Below are 15,148 nucleotides of genomic sequence, written 5' to 3' on the forward strand. Positions count from 1 at the left end.
CCTATTAGGAAGTTCTGGAAATGTTTCCTTGAAGAATTTTCTTCACTCTGGCTCATCTAAATTAGAATGTTGGTATTAAAGATCAATGAGAAAAAAAATTAATGAGGTTGAATGAGAAGGTTTAAAAAGATTTGTGAAAGGCACATGGAGCTCAGACACCGTTAAAGAGCGGGGCTCATTCTCAAGTTTCCTATCCAGCACGATATCCACTGCTATCTCTGTGGCCACAGAGCCTGGGAGTGGCAAAGTGGCCTCTCACTGAGGAATCGGACAGGCATGTTTCTATATCATGGTGACAGGAAAAGAAAAGGAAAAAAAAAAAAAAAAAACAAAGGCAGCAAACAGAGATTGTGACAAAGATAACCACAAGGAATGTAAATAAAATATTATAAGCAGCTCACTCACCACCTCACCCTCAACAGCTCTCTCAGAGGCAAAAGTAAAAACGTACAAATTATGTGTTTTCAAGAAGAGTCAAGCAAAACTCTTTGGGAAGAAGCCATGGATATAAAAGATTCTTTCCGCATTTGTCTCACTTCTCTAATCCCAAGGCTTGAGACGTATGTACTTTCAAAAGAGACTCATTGAAAGTTGGGGAGCATGAAGTTGAGCCCCCTGTTGGTAAGGGCCTTCCAACAGTGACTTGGTCTTGTCGGTGATAAGCCCTGTTTATCTGAGCTTTCAAAAGCTTAAAACCAAGTTCTTTCAACATGACACCTTGAAATAAAATAAATGCATTACAAACACAAACTGCAATAAACCGGGCTCACGCCAAAATGCACATGTGCACATTTCACTAAAGAAGGGGGAGACATTTCTAGTGAGGAGCAATCTCTACGGGAAGGCAAGCGAGAGCGCTCGTCTGCCAAAGGTCACCTGCTCCAGAGCGCACAGGATTCCCTAAGTGAAACAAGCCAGTAGGAAGAACCTGAATGGTCAAAAATCTAGAAACTCTTCAGAGGTACAGACCATCGGGCCATAAAAGCCACCTCAAGTCACGTCTTTCTAAGGACTTCCAAAAGCTACCCTCTGCACATGCACAGGAAACCTGCCAGCTCCCCTCAATCATGCTGCTCCTTTGCAATAGAACTTACGCCTTGAACTGAAGGAGAACTTCAAATGCGCCACTGGTATCTGGTGCCACTGCCAAAATACATTTACATCACCTTCTGCCAGTCATTCAGAGCCCAGTGTTGATATTCTCTTAGTAAGACAAGGAGGGGGTTAGGAGGCTGGTCATCCACCTCCTCATCTTCAAGGCTAAATGCAGGTTTTCTTGTTTATTCTACTTGAGACCCTGGGGAACTGGTCTGGTGTCTCAGGCTCTGAGAAAGTGAACACACTCCCCACAAATCACGGCCCAGGGAGATTTGGAAAGGGGCTGTGGGGCATCTGTTTCTGCTAAATGCAATGCCCTCTGCAGGTTATTCCTCTGTATGAGGACTCCTAGACAAAGGTTAGCCTCTCCCTGCATCTGAGAAACTGTGCTTGGGGCTTTAAATGTTCACTGAGAAGCCTCCAAGCTAGCCAGGGCCTGGCCTCACTGTCCTAAGTCTTCAGACGCAGCCACCAATGGTGCTGTATTTTCCCACTTAAACACTTCTTCAAAGTTTACTACGAAACAATGTGGCTCCAAGCTTGCCAAAAGTTTCACTGCAGGATTCAGTGGATTTTATCTGGCAGAGTAGCTGCCCTGACTCCTGAGAATATATGCCAGCAAAAGGCAGTCCTCAAACCTTGCAACCAGGGCAAACCCAAGGCCCAACGTGTCACTGAAGGAGTTCTTCTGGGAAAGGTCCCTCTTTCTCTTCAATCGCCTCCCGCAAATCCCCAGCTTCCAGAATCCAATTCAAGGCAGTCTGGCATTTCAGGAGACAGCCGTAAAACACTTTTGATGGGATGACCCAGGACATAAATATTCTTGGCTGAACTTACTTTTGATTCTTAAATATCTGAAGGAGCTTGGGTTTAAGGAAGATAAAGGGAGTGAACCAATGAAGAGGGAAAAATAAAATAAGTAGCATACCATGACCAAGCCAAACCAAGCTTGATATTTCCACATTATATTGGCAAATGGATGCTTTCACATATCACTTGTTCTGTCTTTCCTGGAGACCAAAAAAAAAAAAAAATCTGATTCAAAAATCCTAACTCCAGACCACTACATTGTGTCAGTGGAATGCAATCTAAATTGCTAGTCAGAAAGTCCAACCTTATATGTTCCAACCAACAGGCACACAAGCACCTCCAAGCCCAAAGTTGTAACGCCTGAACCCATGCGTTTGTCAATTTCATCATCCTCATACCCCCGGTTCCTGGCGCTGGGTTAAACCGACAGCATCATGTTGCCATCGATGCGTCTTAAAAGATGGTTTTGGGCAAATCCCCTAAAGTAGGCAGAAGCAAAACCTAGGTTCCTCTGCCCGGGCACCTCCTCCTCCAGGCTGGCCCCCGGCCTCTCGGGTGCCCCTTACCTGCAGGCGCTCCGTGGCCGGCTGCCACATCTTCCAGTCCTGGGGTTTGGCAGAGGAGACGCTGGCGGGACTGTCGATCGCGCCGTGGGGCGAGGGGCTGATGTCCCGCTTTACATCTGGGGTGGGTGTCCGCGGGATGTGCGTCCTGGCGCTGGCCACTGCCGCCGGGTGGGCGCAGGGGTCTGCGAGCAGGAGGAGGAGGCGCGGCGCTCAGCTGCCGGCAACTTGTGGGCACGGCCGCGCGCCGGCTGTCCTGGCGCAGCTGCGAGAAGACTGCGCAGCTCCGCCCGGGCCCGGCGAGCGCGCGGCGGCGGCGGGGGCGGCCGCTCTCTCCTCCCCCGCCGCCGCCGCCCGGACCTGCGCGCTCTGAGCATGCCCGGGGCGGGCGCAGCGGGGCGGCGGTGCAGCGCGGCGGACTCTAAATCCTAGTGAGGGGTGAATGGGGAAGCTAGAACAGCCGGCCCTGCGCTGCAGGAAGCCCCCATTGGGTTGGGGTCTGGGAAAAGGCACAGACTGGCTGATGGGGGAAGGGCCGGGAGTGGTGGGGGTGGCGGGGGTGGCGGGGGTGAGGGAAATTCCTTAAATAAAGAAACCGTAGCCCCGGAGGTCCCAGGTTTCCATATAACAGAGATCTCCGAAGTGCCTGTGCTGTGCTTGGCACTGTGCTAGGGAGACACTTCCATTCATTCTTCCCACTCCAGTTAACTGAGCACCTATTAGGCTCTAGCCCCTCTGCTGGGTCCTGAGGATGTAGCGACGCAGAATAGAAGAGAAGAGAATGTTCCTTCTCTCTGGAGCTTACCTTCTGCTTTGGAGAGAGAGTCGTGACTGAGCAAACACATCAACAAGCCAGTGCTATATCGGGTGGTGATAAAACAGGGCAGATGTGGGAAGAATGGGAGAGGAGAGCTTCTTAGACGAGGGCCCTGGGGAATGCCTGGAGTAAGACCTGAGAGATGAGAGGGGTTGGCCATGAGGAGGCCGTGCCTCATGCTGGGCAGAGGACTCAACTCCTAACCTATACAGGGGTGAGGTGGGCCATGCAGACTCCCGCATCACTAACTCCCCCTGAGATCTGCCAAGCGCAGCCGGAGGCTCTGAGAACCCAAGGGAAAGCCACTCTAGGCCTGGAGGCTCCCTTGCTGGTGCTGGCCACCATGAGATGACCTCCTGTCCTAAGCAGGCCAGCCCTTCTCATGCTCTTGACAACTCGGCAAAATAACTATTAATATTTTCACCACGTGGATCAAACAAATGAGGCTTATAAGGTTTAGGTCACTTGTCCAGGTCACACAGCCAGTGAGTGGCTTACAGAGTGCAGTCACACGACTTCAGGGCAGGAGATCTGGCCCTGTGCCTCTAACTGACCACGGAAACGCAGTGGAAAGAGCGTCTGTCTGGGGCTGGGGGTTAAAGGCACTTGGCAAGTCAGGGATACTAAGCTGAGTCTGGAGCTGATGAAGGGTGGGAGAGGAGAACATGGTGGGAAGAACTCACCACACAGAATGACCTAAGAGAGCAGCAGAGAGAACACAATGTTTGTGGGGAGCCCGAGGCTCTTTGCTCCTACAAGGCAGGGTCCTGAGAGCAGAGGGGTGTGAAAGGCATTTCATGCTGAGACAGCTGCACAGCTTGGGCCCTGAGCTACCCAAGCAATGTCAAAATCCACACCCCATGTCTGGAAGGAGGATCTGTCCATTTTCCTTATTCTGCATGAGTATAAGGATTTCCAGATATGGAAGCGCTCCAGAATCTAACCCGTAGCTCATCAGACTCTCCCAGCAACTCTCCGTGGGACAGAAGCCCCTATCTCCCAAGGCTTGGGGAGCACAGCGTTCACAGAGTCACACTGTGGGGTGTCACGATGGCGGTTCAGATCCAGGATTCCAGGCAGATCCTTCTGGACCCCGCGGTTGCTATGTTGGTGCCACCAGCCTTGGCAAACCCAGGAACCTCAGTGCCTCTAGGAGCCTCTGGCAAAGCCCCAGAGCTGCCTCTGAAGAGCTTGTCTCTGTCTCCCTGGATATCCACAGGACCCTCCCACTCCTGCCTGATAACCATCTGAACCTTCTCAGCTCCTTCTCCAGTTCCTGCTACTTGCTCTGAGCTTATTAATAAATCTCTTTTTCATGAGGTGTTTGCATGTCAGCCCTGCATGGACATGTGCCTCACATGCTTGGTCATATGGTCTCTGTTTGCTTTTCCAGCAACTCCTCCTGCACACCTCCACACCTACAAAATTCCTCATGACCTTCCCAGCCCCTAGTTCTCTTTCATCAAATCCCAAAGCTGAAAGAAGTGCAATTCATTACAAAAATCTAGAAAATCCAGACATGCTTATAAACCCCACCCCCCAACCATCCCCCCTCCCCCCGCCCCAACCAGGAAGCTAAAACAGGAATATTCAGTTGCCAGGGATGTCTTCAGACTTAAGCTCTGAAACCATCCTTAGTTGCAGATGCTTCCGTGGAAAAGTGATCTTGTTTTAAATAGCAGTGGGATGAGATAACGGCCTAAAATCAAATCGCATTAGAGCGTTAAATCCTGTCTTCTCACCTCTGAACGTAATTAATTGTTATGACTCAGTAATACAGCTTTTAGTACGGAGTATGGTGCTATTTAAAGAGAAAAAGCTTTGGCTCTGTCAAGATTGCTTTCAGTTACCGTTCCCACTTTGCAAACAGATTTGGCAAAGAATGTATTTAAACTCAAATGGCACTCCTGTTTCAATTACCTTTGTGCCACGAATCAGGAAGCTGGGGGGGGCGGGTGGAGGAGGGGCAATTGCAGGCTAGTGGGAGGTGACAAAAGGATGGGACAACTCCCACTCATACATTTTGCTCCCAAGTCTTCCATTCAGGAGGAACCTGCAATGAAGGGTGAATGAAATAGAGACATCTGCTGGCTAGAGATGAGAGCTACATGCCATTCTCTCCCAGCTCTGTTCTGTGACATTGGAACCTCATCCTTCCTGGTGAATCTGAAAATGCTGCCTTACGACGTAAGCAGGTTTGTTCTGAGCAAGGAACCACCCTTAAAATAAGCGGGAGATGTTTTGGTGCAGTGAGTACAAATATTAGACATGTAAATGTGTGCCTAATTTCACGTACTTAGTCTCCTGCAATTATCGAAACAGGTCTAATCTTGTTAATAAATACCATTTCAAGGAAAATGACAGAAACCAAAAATGCTTGACACGGAGCAGATGTGTTATTCACATGTTTGGTTCAGAAAAATAATTACAACATCCCTAGAAATTGTGTTAAGCCAGATTTTATCTAGTTCATGGTTCTGAGCTCTAGCATAAGCAACCTCAAGGTCCAAGTCAGAGTAATGGTGAATGAAAGTATGGTCCAGCATATCAAAGAAATATTAAAATATTATGCACCATTTAAAAGGATAATTATAAAGTTGTGTTGCAGCTGAAAATGATACAATTATGGTTTTTAGAGTAGGATAAGATGTATGTAATTTGAATATATGTATAAAATATGTATCAATATCAATAAATATTGGAAAGGCACTAGGACAAGCTGAAGACTCAGGCTGAATCCTGGCCTTCGAACTGTCTGCCTCGGTATCAGCTTTTCACAAGTCATTTGCCTTACCGAACCTCAGACTTCTCTTCTGTAAAACAGGTAATAGTATTACTTAATACTTAGGATTTTGGGGAGGAGTGAATGAATTAATATGTGCAGCATGCCTGGCACATGGTAGGTGTGTGGGAAACATTCATTTTCATCCCCACTATGTTTCTTTCTCTTTTTATTATTAGAATGATCAAATTCTCACAAACTGGCCCATGCTTCCTATGGTTACGCTATTTCCATTGGGAATCGTCATGAGTTTCGATTATTTGCTTTAGATTCTCAAATAAAAGTGACAAAGGATATTAAAGCTCACTTACGATTCATTTTTTTCTCTCTCTTATTTGAGATGAGGTCTCATGCTATTGCCCAGGCTGGAGTGCAGTGGCGCGATCTCGGCTCACTATAACCCGACCTCCCAGACTCAAAACAATCCTTCCACCCCAGCCTCCTGAATAGCTGGGACTACAGGTTTGTGCCACCACACCCAGCTAATTTTAAAAATTTTTTATAGAGATAGAGTATCGCTGTGTTTCCCAGGCTGGTCTCAAACTCGTGGGCTAAAGTGATTCACTTGCCTTGCCTCCCAGAATGCTAGGATTACAGGCATGAGCCACCATACCTGGCCCACTTACAATTCTAACTTAAGCAGATGACAGCAAAATTTATTTCGGTTGTGTATTTAGCAGAATGATCGTTAAAAAGCCCTTGTTATGGTATCACTAACCTTATTTCAAAATCACCAAAACAGCTATATATAAATGAGCAATATAAAAAAGTCTGAAAATGCATTCAGCCATTTAAACCTCCCACTAGTGATGGAGCCACTGGCTTTTGTCCCTACAGAGTGATAGGAATTTATTGGGATGTTAAGATGATCCTTAACAGGGTAGGACTGGTTCATTCATGTGTTGTGATTCTCCTACTCTTGACTCCTCATGTCCTCACGAACCTTAGATGTGTGACAGATAATTTCCAAAGATGGCCACAAAAATCTCTCATCCCCCAGGAAGTCATGCCCATTTGCACTGTAACTTTCCTGTTTCTTTCATCATGAGATGCAATCTGTCCACACTTCTTGAATCTGTGCTGGACTTGTGGCATACTTGGCCAATAAAATGCAGCAGATGTGGCATTGTGGAACTTCTGAGCTTGGGCCACAAAACACTTTGCAGCTTCTGCTCTCACCCTTTTGGAACATAAGTCATCCTATGACGGAGCCTGGACTAGACTCCTTAAGATGAGAACCACATAGAGGGAGGTCAGGCCATGAGTTAGCACCCACAGCCAGACATGTGAGTAAGCTCATCTCATAACACCCAGCTCAAGTCACTACAGGACAGCAGCCACATGAGTGATCCCATGTGGGTCCCACCAGCAGAAGAACCACCCAGCTGAGACCTGCCAACTGCCGACCTACAGCATCATGGGTACATAACAAGGTTGGGTTTTATCCCCTAAGTTCTGGGTTGTTTGTTAGGTAATAATAGAAAACTGAGAAAGAAAACATCACTAATAAATGTCAGTCTTTCCCGCTAAACACCCCCTTCTCAACATTTCCTAACAACCAATTGATCAGGGTTAGCACTAAAATGAAGCCTAATAGTCTAACATAAAAACTTATTTCCTCTTTTGGTTTTATTTCTGCTCTCACAATTCCCTCATACACACCTCCATCCTAGTCTCAGATTGTGTGGGCCATGTTTCCAAGTCCCATCTGTTAAATTTTCTAGTAAGTCCCTCTGAAAAGAAGATGGGAAGTGGGCTGGGCGCCAGCCATATAATGATTAAGATGAATTTATTTTCTGGCACAATTTGCCATAAACGTGAACATATCTGCTCTTTTACAGCCCTTCTCACCCTCTCGGCGACACTGTCTCTAGACAGCTATCTGCCCATCATTTTGGATGGGTAAATACAGCTCCTCTTTCACTTAGAGCCTGGGGGAATTGAGACTGAAATGGAGAATGTTACTTAGATTTGCCTTCACCACATTTAGCCCAGAAAGGGGCAACTCTGCACTATTAATGTTCTCTGCGGTTTCTAAGGGTCCTTGTGCTCCTCTGTATTCGTGATGAAATAATCAGCTCTATGATCCCAAATACATTCTCATGGGGACTTGTGTGAAGCCACACCTTATGCTATCTTCCCACTTCATCCTTTCTCCATCTGAGCTGACTTCACACAAAAACCCATCTTCCTTTGCTTCTATTTTTTAATCCCTCTTCTTCCCACTTTCATTATCAAAGCCAAGAATTACTTATCCTAAAACCTATAGGAAATGTTTGGGCATAACTTAATAGAAATTAGGTTGTCTAGAAAAAAGTCTCCGCAATAAGAAAGATGATTCCTGATCTACCCTGGCCTTTGCTTAACTCAAAACCTCCATGTATGATTCTGCAGTGCACAACCTGCACTGCAGAACATGACAGCCCTGGCTAGACTACTTTTTCTCTGCACTTCCTTCAGAGATCCACAGGACGACTCCATCATAAAATCATAAGCGAGTGGCATTGATAAAGTTAGTGACCTTATGGATAAGAATTGGAGAGAGGTAAGGATAAATGAAATCTTCATCTTTAACAAGCTCTACCTGGATTGCAGGAAGAGTACTGCAAAAACCATGATTATATATTCTGTCCTGTTTTTACTGGTCATATTGTAAGTGGCAGCAGAAAGCAGGAAATCATCAATGACCTCTTAAAGTGCTGAAAACATTCAGTATTTATCTGTTAGTAATGGTGTAGTGAATGTTACAGTATGCCATCCAGATACCCCCTTCAGGAGCACTGAGTTCATTGCCTCAGCAGCCAGGAGCATCAGATGATGCTGGGAGTGTGAGCCAGTGCCCCATCTGAGTCCCTCTCTTGGCATTGCCTTCAGCCAAAGAGAGGTGACTTGCTCAAGGTTTTGCTCCCTCCCTTGCTGCAACCCATCTCCAAAGGCTGGCTAGTGTGGGGGTGCAAAGACCTCAATGGGGGACAATCGTGGAGGGCCATCCCTACTCTAGAGCCTCCTATTGGATCAGCCAAATCTCAGTTGCAGCTGCCTCAGAGTCCAGCTTCTCTTCTCAAACTTCCTCACTTGCTTCCAGGCTCTTAAGTAGGCATTTGGGAGCTGGACCACCCACTCGATAGTAGCAGGTAGAGTACTGCTCACTGCTGGGAGGCAGTAGGGTAGCAGGGCTATTGTTAAACCTTTCACCAGTGGTGAACTGAAATGGAATACAAATGGAAGGGAACGTGCTAATAGGTACAGTGCCACCAAGCATTAGAGAGACTTGGAGGAAATAGTAATTATAAGGATTACAGAGTCAGATGGTTATTGCTGAGTGCTATGGATGCCTCAGAGAAAGACATGGAAACGCTGCTAGTGATTTTGGCTCGCTATGAAAGCCAGAGTGCTCCTTTGCAGCATATACAGAGACCCTCATCTCCTGCAGCTAAATGGGGGAGAAAGCTGAGGATCAGGTCCAGGAATTCATTATACAGAGAATGGAGCGCCAGGAAGATTGAATTCATCAGTCCAGTAAGTGTTGTGGCAAGTTCAGAACCTTTACTGGGAAAGAGTGAAACCCCGAGGCTTAGGTTGGGAACGCAGGTTTCTGCCCTTTGGAAATCTTGAGCTCCCAGGTTCCTTGACCTCTCTGCACCTTGAGAAGTGGCCTACTCCTCTATTGAAAGAAGTGTTGCTTTCCTTGCTCATGAAAGATGCATCTACCTCTGCTTTGCAAGATAACTATTTTAACATAATTGGTTTTTATAAAACACTACACATGACAAAAGCAGAATACACACTCTTTTTAAGTGCAAATGAACATTCACTAATATAGACCATACACTGCTTCATAACACAAGTCTTAATAACTTTAAAAGAATTGGAATCATACAAAATATGGTCTCTGACCACAACAGAATTAACTTAGACATGGGTAACAGACAGATGCCTTGGAAAATCTACAAATATTTAGAAAGTAAACAATCCACTATTAAATAATCTGTGGTTCAAAGAAAAAATCACGAAGAAAATTTAAAAATATGTTTAGTTAAATAATAATAAACACCAGCCTATCAGAAATGTTGTATGCAGCAAAAGCAGTATTCAGAGAAGAATTGAGAACTTATATTTAGAAAAGAAAAGATGTCTACGATCAATTGTCTAGGCTTCTGCCTTAAGAATCTGGAAAAAAGAAAGAGCCAGCTCATGGGGACTTTTCAGCATTGCTGCTTAGAACGTAAAATGGCACAACCATTTTAGAAAATGGTTTGGTAGCTTCTTATAAAGTTGAACATACATTTATCATACGACCCAGCAATTCCACTTCTAGGCGTTTACCCAAGAAAAATGAGAACATATGTCCACCCAAAGACGCAAGTATTTTTAGCAGCTTTATTCATCATAGGCCAAATTAGAAACAACCTAAGCATTGATCAATAGGTAAATAGTTGAACATCTTGTGGTATGTCCTTACAGTGGAATACTTCTCAGCAGTAAAAGGGAACATGCCACAAGCACATGCAATGACATAGATGAACCTTAAAAACATTACGCTGATTATTTAAAAAATCTGAACATCACTGACCATTAGAAAAATGGAAATCAAAACCACAATGCGATACCATGTCATGCCAGTCAGAATGTCAAAAAGTCAAGAAACGAGATGCTGGCGAGGCTGTAGAGAAATAGGAATGCTTTTACACTGTTGGTGGGAGTGTAAATTAGGTTAACCATTGTGGAAGACCATGTGGTGATTCCTCAAGGATCTAGAACCAGAAATACCATTTGACCCGGCCATCCCATTACTGGGCATATAGCCAAAGGAATATAAATCATTCTGTTTTAAAGATATATGCATGCGTATGGTCATTGCAGTCCTATTCACCATAGCAAAGACATGGAATCAACCCAAATGCCTATCAATGATAGACTGGATAAAGAAAATGTGGTACCTGTACACCATGGAATACTATGCAGCCATAAAAAGGAATGAGATCATGTCCTCTGAGGGACCAGGATGGAACTGGAAGCCATCATCCTCAGCAAACTAATGCAGGAACAGAAACCCAAACACCACATGTTCTCACTTATAAGTGAGGGATGAACAATGAGAACACATGGACACTGGGAGAGGAACAGCACACACTGGGACCTGTCTGGGGAGTGGGGGGCTGCAGGAGGCAAAGCACCAGGATAAATAGCTGATGCATACCTAGGTGATGGGTTGATAGGTGCAGCAAACCGCCATGGCACACGTTTACCTATGTAACAAATCTGCACATCCTGCCCATGTATTCTGGAACTTAAAATTATTTTTAAAAACATTATGCTGAGCAAAAGAAACTAGACACAAAAGACTCCATATTATATAATTCCATTAATATTAATATTCTAGAAAAGGCAAAGCTTTTATGTAGACACATAGTGACAGAAAGAAGATTAGTAGTTTCTTAGGATTGGAGGTGGGGATTCCCAGGGTGTAGGTGGTAATTGAATACAAGTGGACATGAGGGAGCTTTCTGAAATAATGGAAAAGTCCTGATTTTAATTTTGATGGTGATGAGTCAAAACTCATCAAGCTGTACCCTTAATGCACATGCATTTAATTTCATGTAAATTATACCTCAAAAGAGTTTATTTTAAAAATTATTTTTTATTTAAATGATAGCTATGCCCAGTTACTTCTGATTTCACATGCTGGGAGGTCAGCAGTCAAGAAAAATGCTGATCCTGCTGCAGGGGTCATTGACCTGCATCATGAAGAGGACGTAGGTCTGCTCCTATATGCACAGGCAGGGAGGCCTTTATTTTGACATTCATATGATACACTAGGGTGTCTCTTAGAACTCCCCTGCCCTGTTATAACAGTAAATAAATAAATGCAGCAGTCATGGGCTGAGAAGGACATGGTGACCAGGAGTTGAGCTCCCTTCAGGTATGATGGCCCAGGTCACCTCATCAAGTAAACTGCTAACACCAGCTGGGTTGCCAGCCGAGATTGAATTGAACCTAGAATGAGTAACTGAGGAGGGAGATGATGAGCATCAGCGGGGCCTTGACTCCAGGTCACGGTTCATTGATAAGGTTGTGCTGGCTCCTACTCATCTTTCTCTTATAAGTTTCTGTAAGAAACCTGGAGCCTCCAGAGTCAGACAGACGTGAGTTCAATTTTCATTCCAAAACCTCACAGGAAACTAAAACCGCAGAAACAGTCCCACTTAGTCTTTACATAAATACAATGTTCTCTGGATTTTTAAAATTTTGAATATTTTAATGAAGGTCATATTCTCTCCTACATTAAACACTGGGCACTCCATGTTCCCACTGCAATTGTTGTAGTCAGCAGGCTGTCACTCTTGCTTCCTTGGGCTACTTACAGTGAGTCAATGTTTTCTTCTTTCCTTCTCTCATATATAATTTTTCAATGGAATTAAAAATTCGATTTTAGAACACTGTGTTGAATTAAGGGATACAGTGGAAATGTTTCTATAGTCTCTAACAAGTTCCTGAGCCTTTCACTATTTAGCTTCAGGGCTGATATCCATCATTTTGCAATTCTGAGATTCTCCTCCGCCCACTGAAAGGCTCATTAATATTGTAAGAGTGGATAAGGAAAGAGCCCTTGCTTTGTTAATCTACAGTATGTTTCACATGAATTTATAAACATCATAAACATTTCTCGCTCCCTAGATAATCACTATCCTGTGGTGTCCTCATGAAATGTAAGAAAGCTTACGGTCTTCAAGCATCAATAAGGACAGGCATGTGTGCAGGAGTCTGGGTCTGGATACCAGCCCCAGCCCTGCCACGACAGCACCAAGTGACTTTGAGAAAGTCACTTCACCTGTCAGTCTCATTGTCTTCATCTGTAAAATCAATGATTTGGATTCGTTTACCTCTAAGCTTTGCTCAAGCTTTAAAATTTTAATATTCTATTATTTGGCTAATGATCCTATTAAAAGTATATAATGTGGTACATCAATAACACTAATAGAATTCTTTAAGGCCCATGACCGTTTCACATTTCTTCACCATCATTCAAATCTGTTTTCAGAATAGGAGTAGCTGTGTGATTTGCCCTTTGGGGATCTCCAACACCAAATATCGTGCATAAGGTTAAGGAGTGAGATAAGAAGTTATTTTATATCCTAATATGTTGGTAGAAGGCAGAGAGGAAATCTCATGCCATAAAATAATGAATCCTTGGTTGCCAAGAACATCATTGTTACACTGCTAGTGGTGGTAGTATCAGTCCCAACAAGTTTTCCTAGAACTGGATAATTTCAAACATGAACCATTTCAGTGGAGTTCCACCTAATGGGTTCCATTAGTGAGTCCAGTTCCATTTATCCTGTCATATTTTCCATAGGATGTTATCATCCTTGACCCTCATTTCTGCCTAACATCCATCTGGCTGTCCTCTAGCCATGGTTTAAATGCATAGCGAGCGATTGCTAAGAAGAGTAACCTTATTTTCTGAGCCAAAAATCAAAGCATATTGGGATTACTCAGAATTCTGTACCTAACTAGTAGCAAGAAATTTTACTGTGAAATAGTATTTGAATTCTCAGCACAGATTATAGTTCATGTGGACAACGGATAGAATATTTGAAATCAGAATGATTGTATTTCTAATGTCCCTACCAATGCCCAGAAACTGGGGCAGTATAATTCTAACCATGTTCAAACTATAATAATAATAGCTATTAGTAATTGCAGTTTAATGGCAAAACCACAATTCCTTTTGCACCAACCTAACAGCTATTACATTGACTTTTAATGGCAAAACTGCAATTACTTTTACACCAACCTACCTTCTAGTGTACCCTTATCTTTGCAAGCCACTTGGCTCTGCATCTTACTTCTAGCATCTCTTGGATCCTCACAACAATCCTATGATGTAGGCACTCTTATGAGTCCCATTTTGCAAATGATAAAACTGAGGCACAGAGGCATTAAATAATATACCCCAAATCGCATTGCTAGCAAAACCCATAGCTGGGATTCATATGTAGGCATGTCTGGCTCCAGTAGTTCAAGTTCTTAAGCACTAGGCTAGACAGGACTGTCTCATCAACAAATTTCTAAGTCTAGAGGGACCTGAGAGACCATCTAATCCAGTTCAACTCTCTGAAAGATTAACTGATGTGTAAAAACTCAACTGGCTAGTTAGTGGTAGGCTAGAACCAGACCTCTAGAGTCTCTGGCAGATATATTGCAACAAATAAGACCCAAGGTTTATCTAGTGGTCAAATTGTGCCAGGCACTGAGCTGTGCATATCTGATATATACTATCTCATTAGTCCTATCAACAACTCCGGGCGCTATATTACCTCTACCTTATGAAAGGGGTAATTGAATCACAGTAAGTTTATACAGAGTTACACAGAGCTAATAAGCCAGGATTCAAACCTTGCTAGTCAGTCTCCAAAGCACAGGCTGTGGACTACTATCTACCAGGGCTCAGGTAGGGAAAATGGCCCAATGTGGTGGTTCCAAAGGCTCCTCTACTCGTAAGACCTGCACTCCTCATCCCTGGGTTGAGTCTTGGCACTGGCCTTTCTTTTATCATCATCTGAGCTCACTCCCTTTCTGTGGTCTGGCACTGACCACAAACTGTCCTTTGAGCCAGTTCCTGAATGACTATACGGAATCCCTTTTCCACTTAAGCAATTCCTAAAACTACCTTGACGTAAATCCAGCAAAGAGTGCAAGAATAGTCATCCCCCAATTTCCCAAAGTGTTTTAATCTTAAAAATACTCCCCAAGAATTATGCAAACAATATGAATACTTTTATAACTCTTAGTACATGTTACGAAATTGTCTCCAAAAAAGATTGTGAAAATATACAGTCAGCAGCAAAATATGAAAATATCATGTCATCATTAGCATTGGATATTTTCATTCGACTCTATTAACCACTTTAAAAACAAAATGCTATATTATTTTATCGTGCATTTCTTTAGTTACAACTGAAATGGAACATTTTTCTGATATTAAAATAGTTGTATTTCTTTTATAAGTTATCTGTTCATATCCCTCTTTTTAATGCAATTGTCTGCTGTATATACAATTTCAAAATTTGTTAC

The 15,148-nt window shown here is 43.8% G+C and overlaps 1 protein-coding gene across 1 annotated transcript in view; it reads right to left on the bottom strand.

Annotated features, from left to right (window-relative positions):
- Positions 1–2,803, bottom strand: part of PID1 (phosphotyrosine interaction domain containing 1) — a 255,079-nt gene extending 252,276 nt beyond the window's left edge. The window contains exon 1 of the mRNA XM_023193932.3: positions 2,475–2,803. Coding sequence (XP_023049700.1) covers positions 2,475–2,504 — 30 coding nt within the window. The 5' untranslated portion in view covers positions 2,505–2,803. The remainder of the gene's footprint in view (positions 1–2,474) is intronic.
- Positions 2,804–15,148: the final 12,345 nt, after the last annotated feature.

This window comes from Piliocolobus tephrosceles, chromosome 11 (genome assembly GCF_002776525.5).
Source record: "Piliocolobus tephrosceles isolate RC106 chromosome 11, ASM277652v3, whole genome shotgun sequence".
Lineage (NCBI taxonomy): Eukaryota > Metazoa > Chordata > Mammalia > Primates > Cercopithecidae > Piliocolobus > Piliocolobus tephrosceles.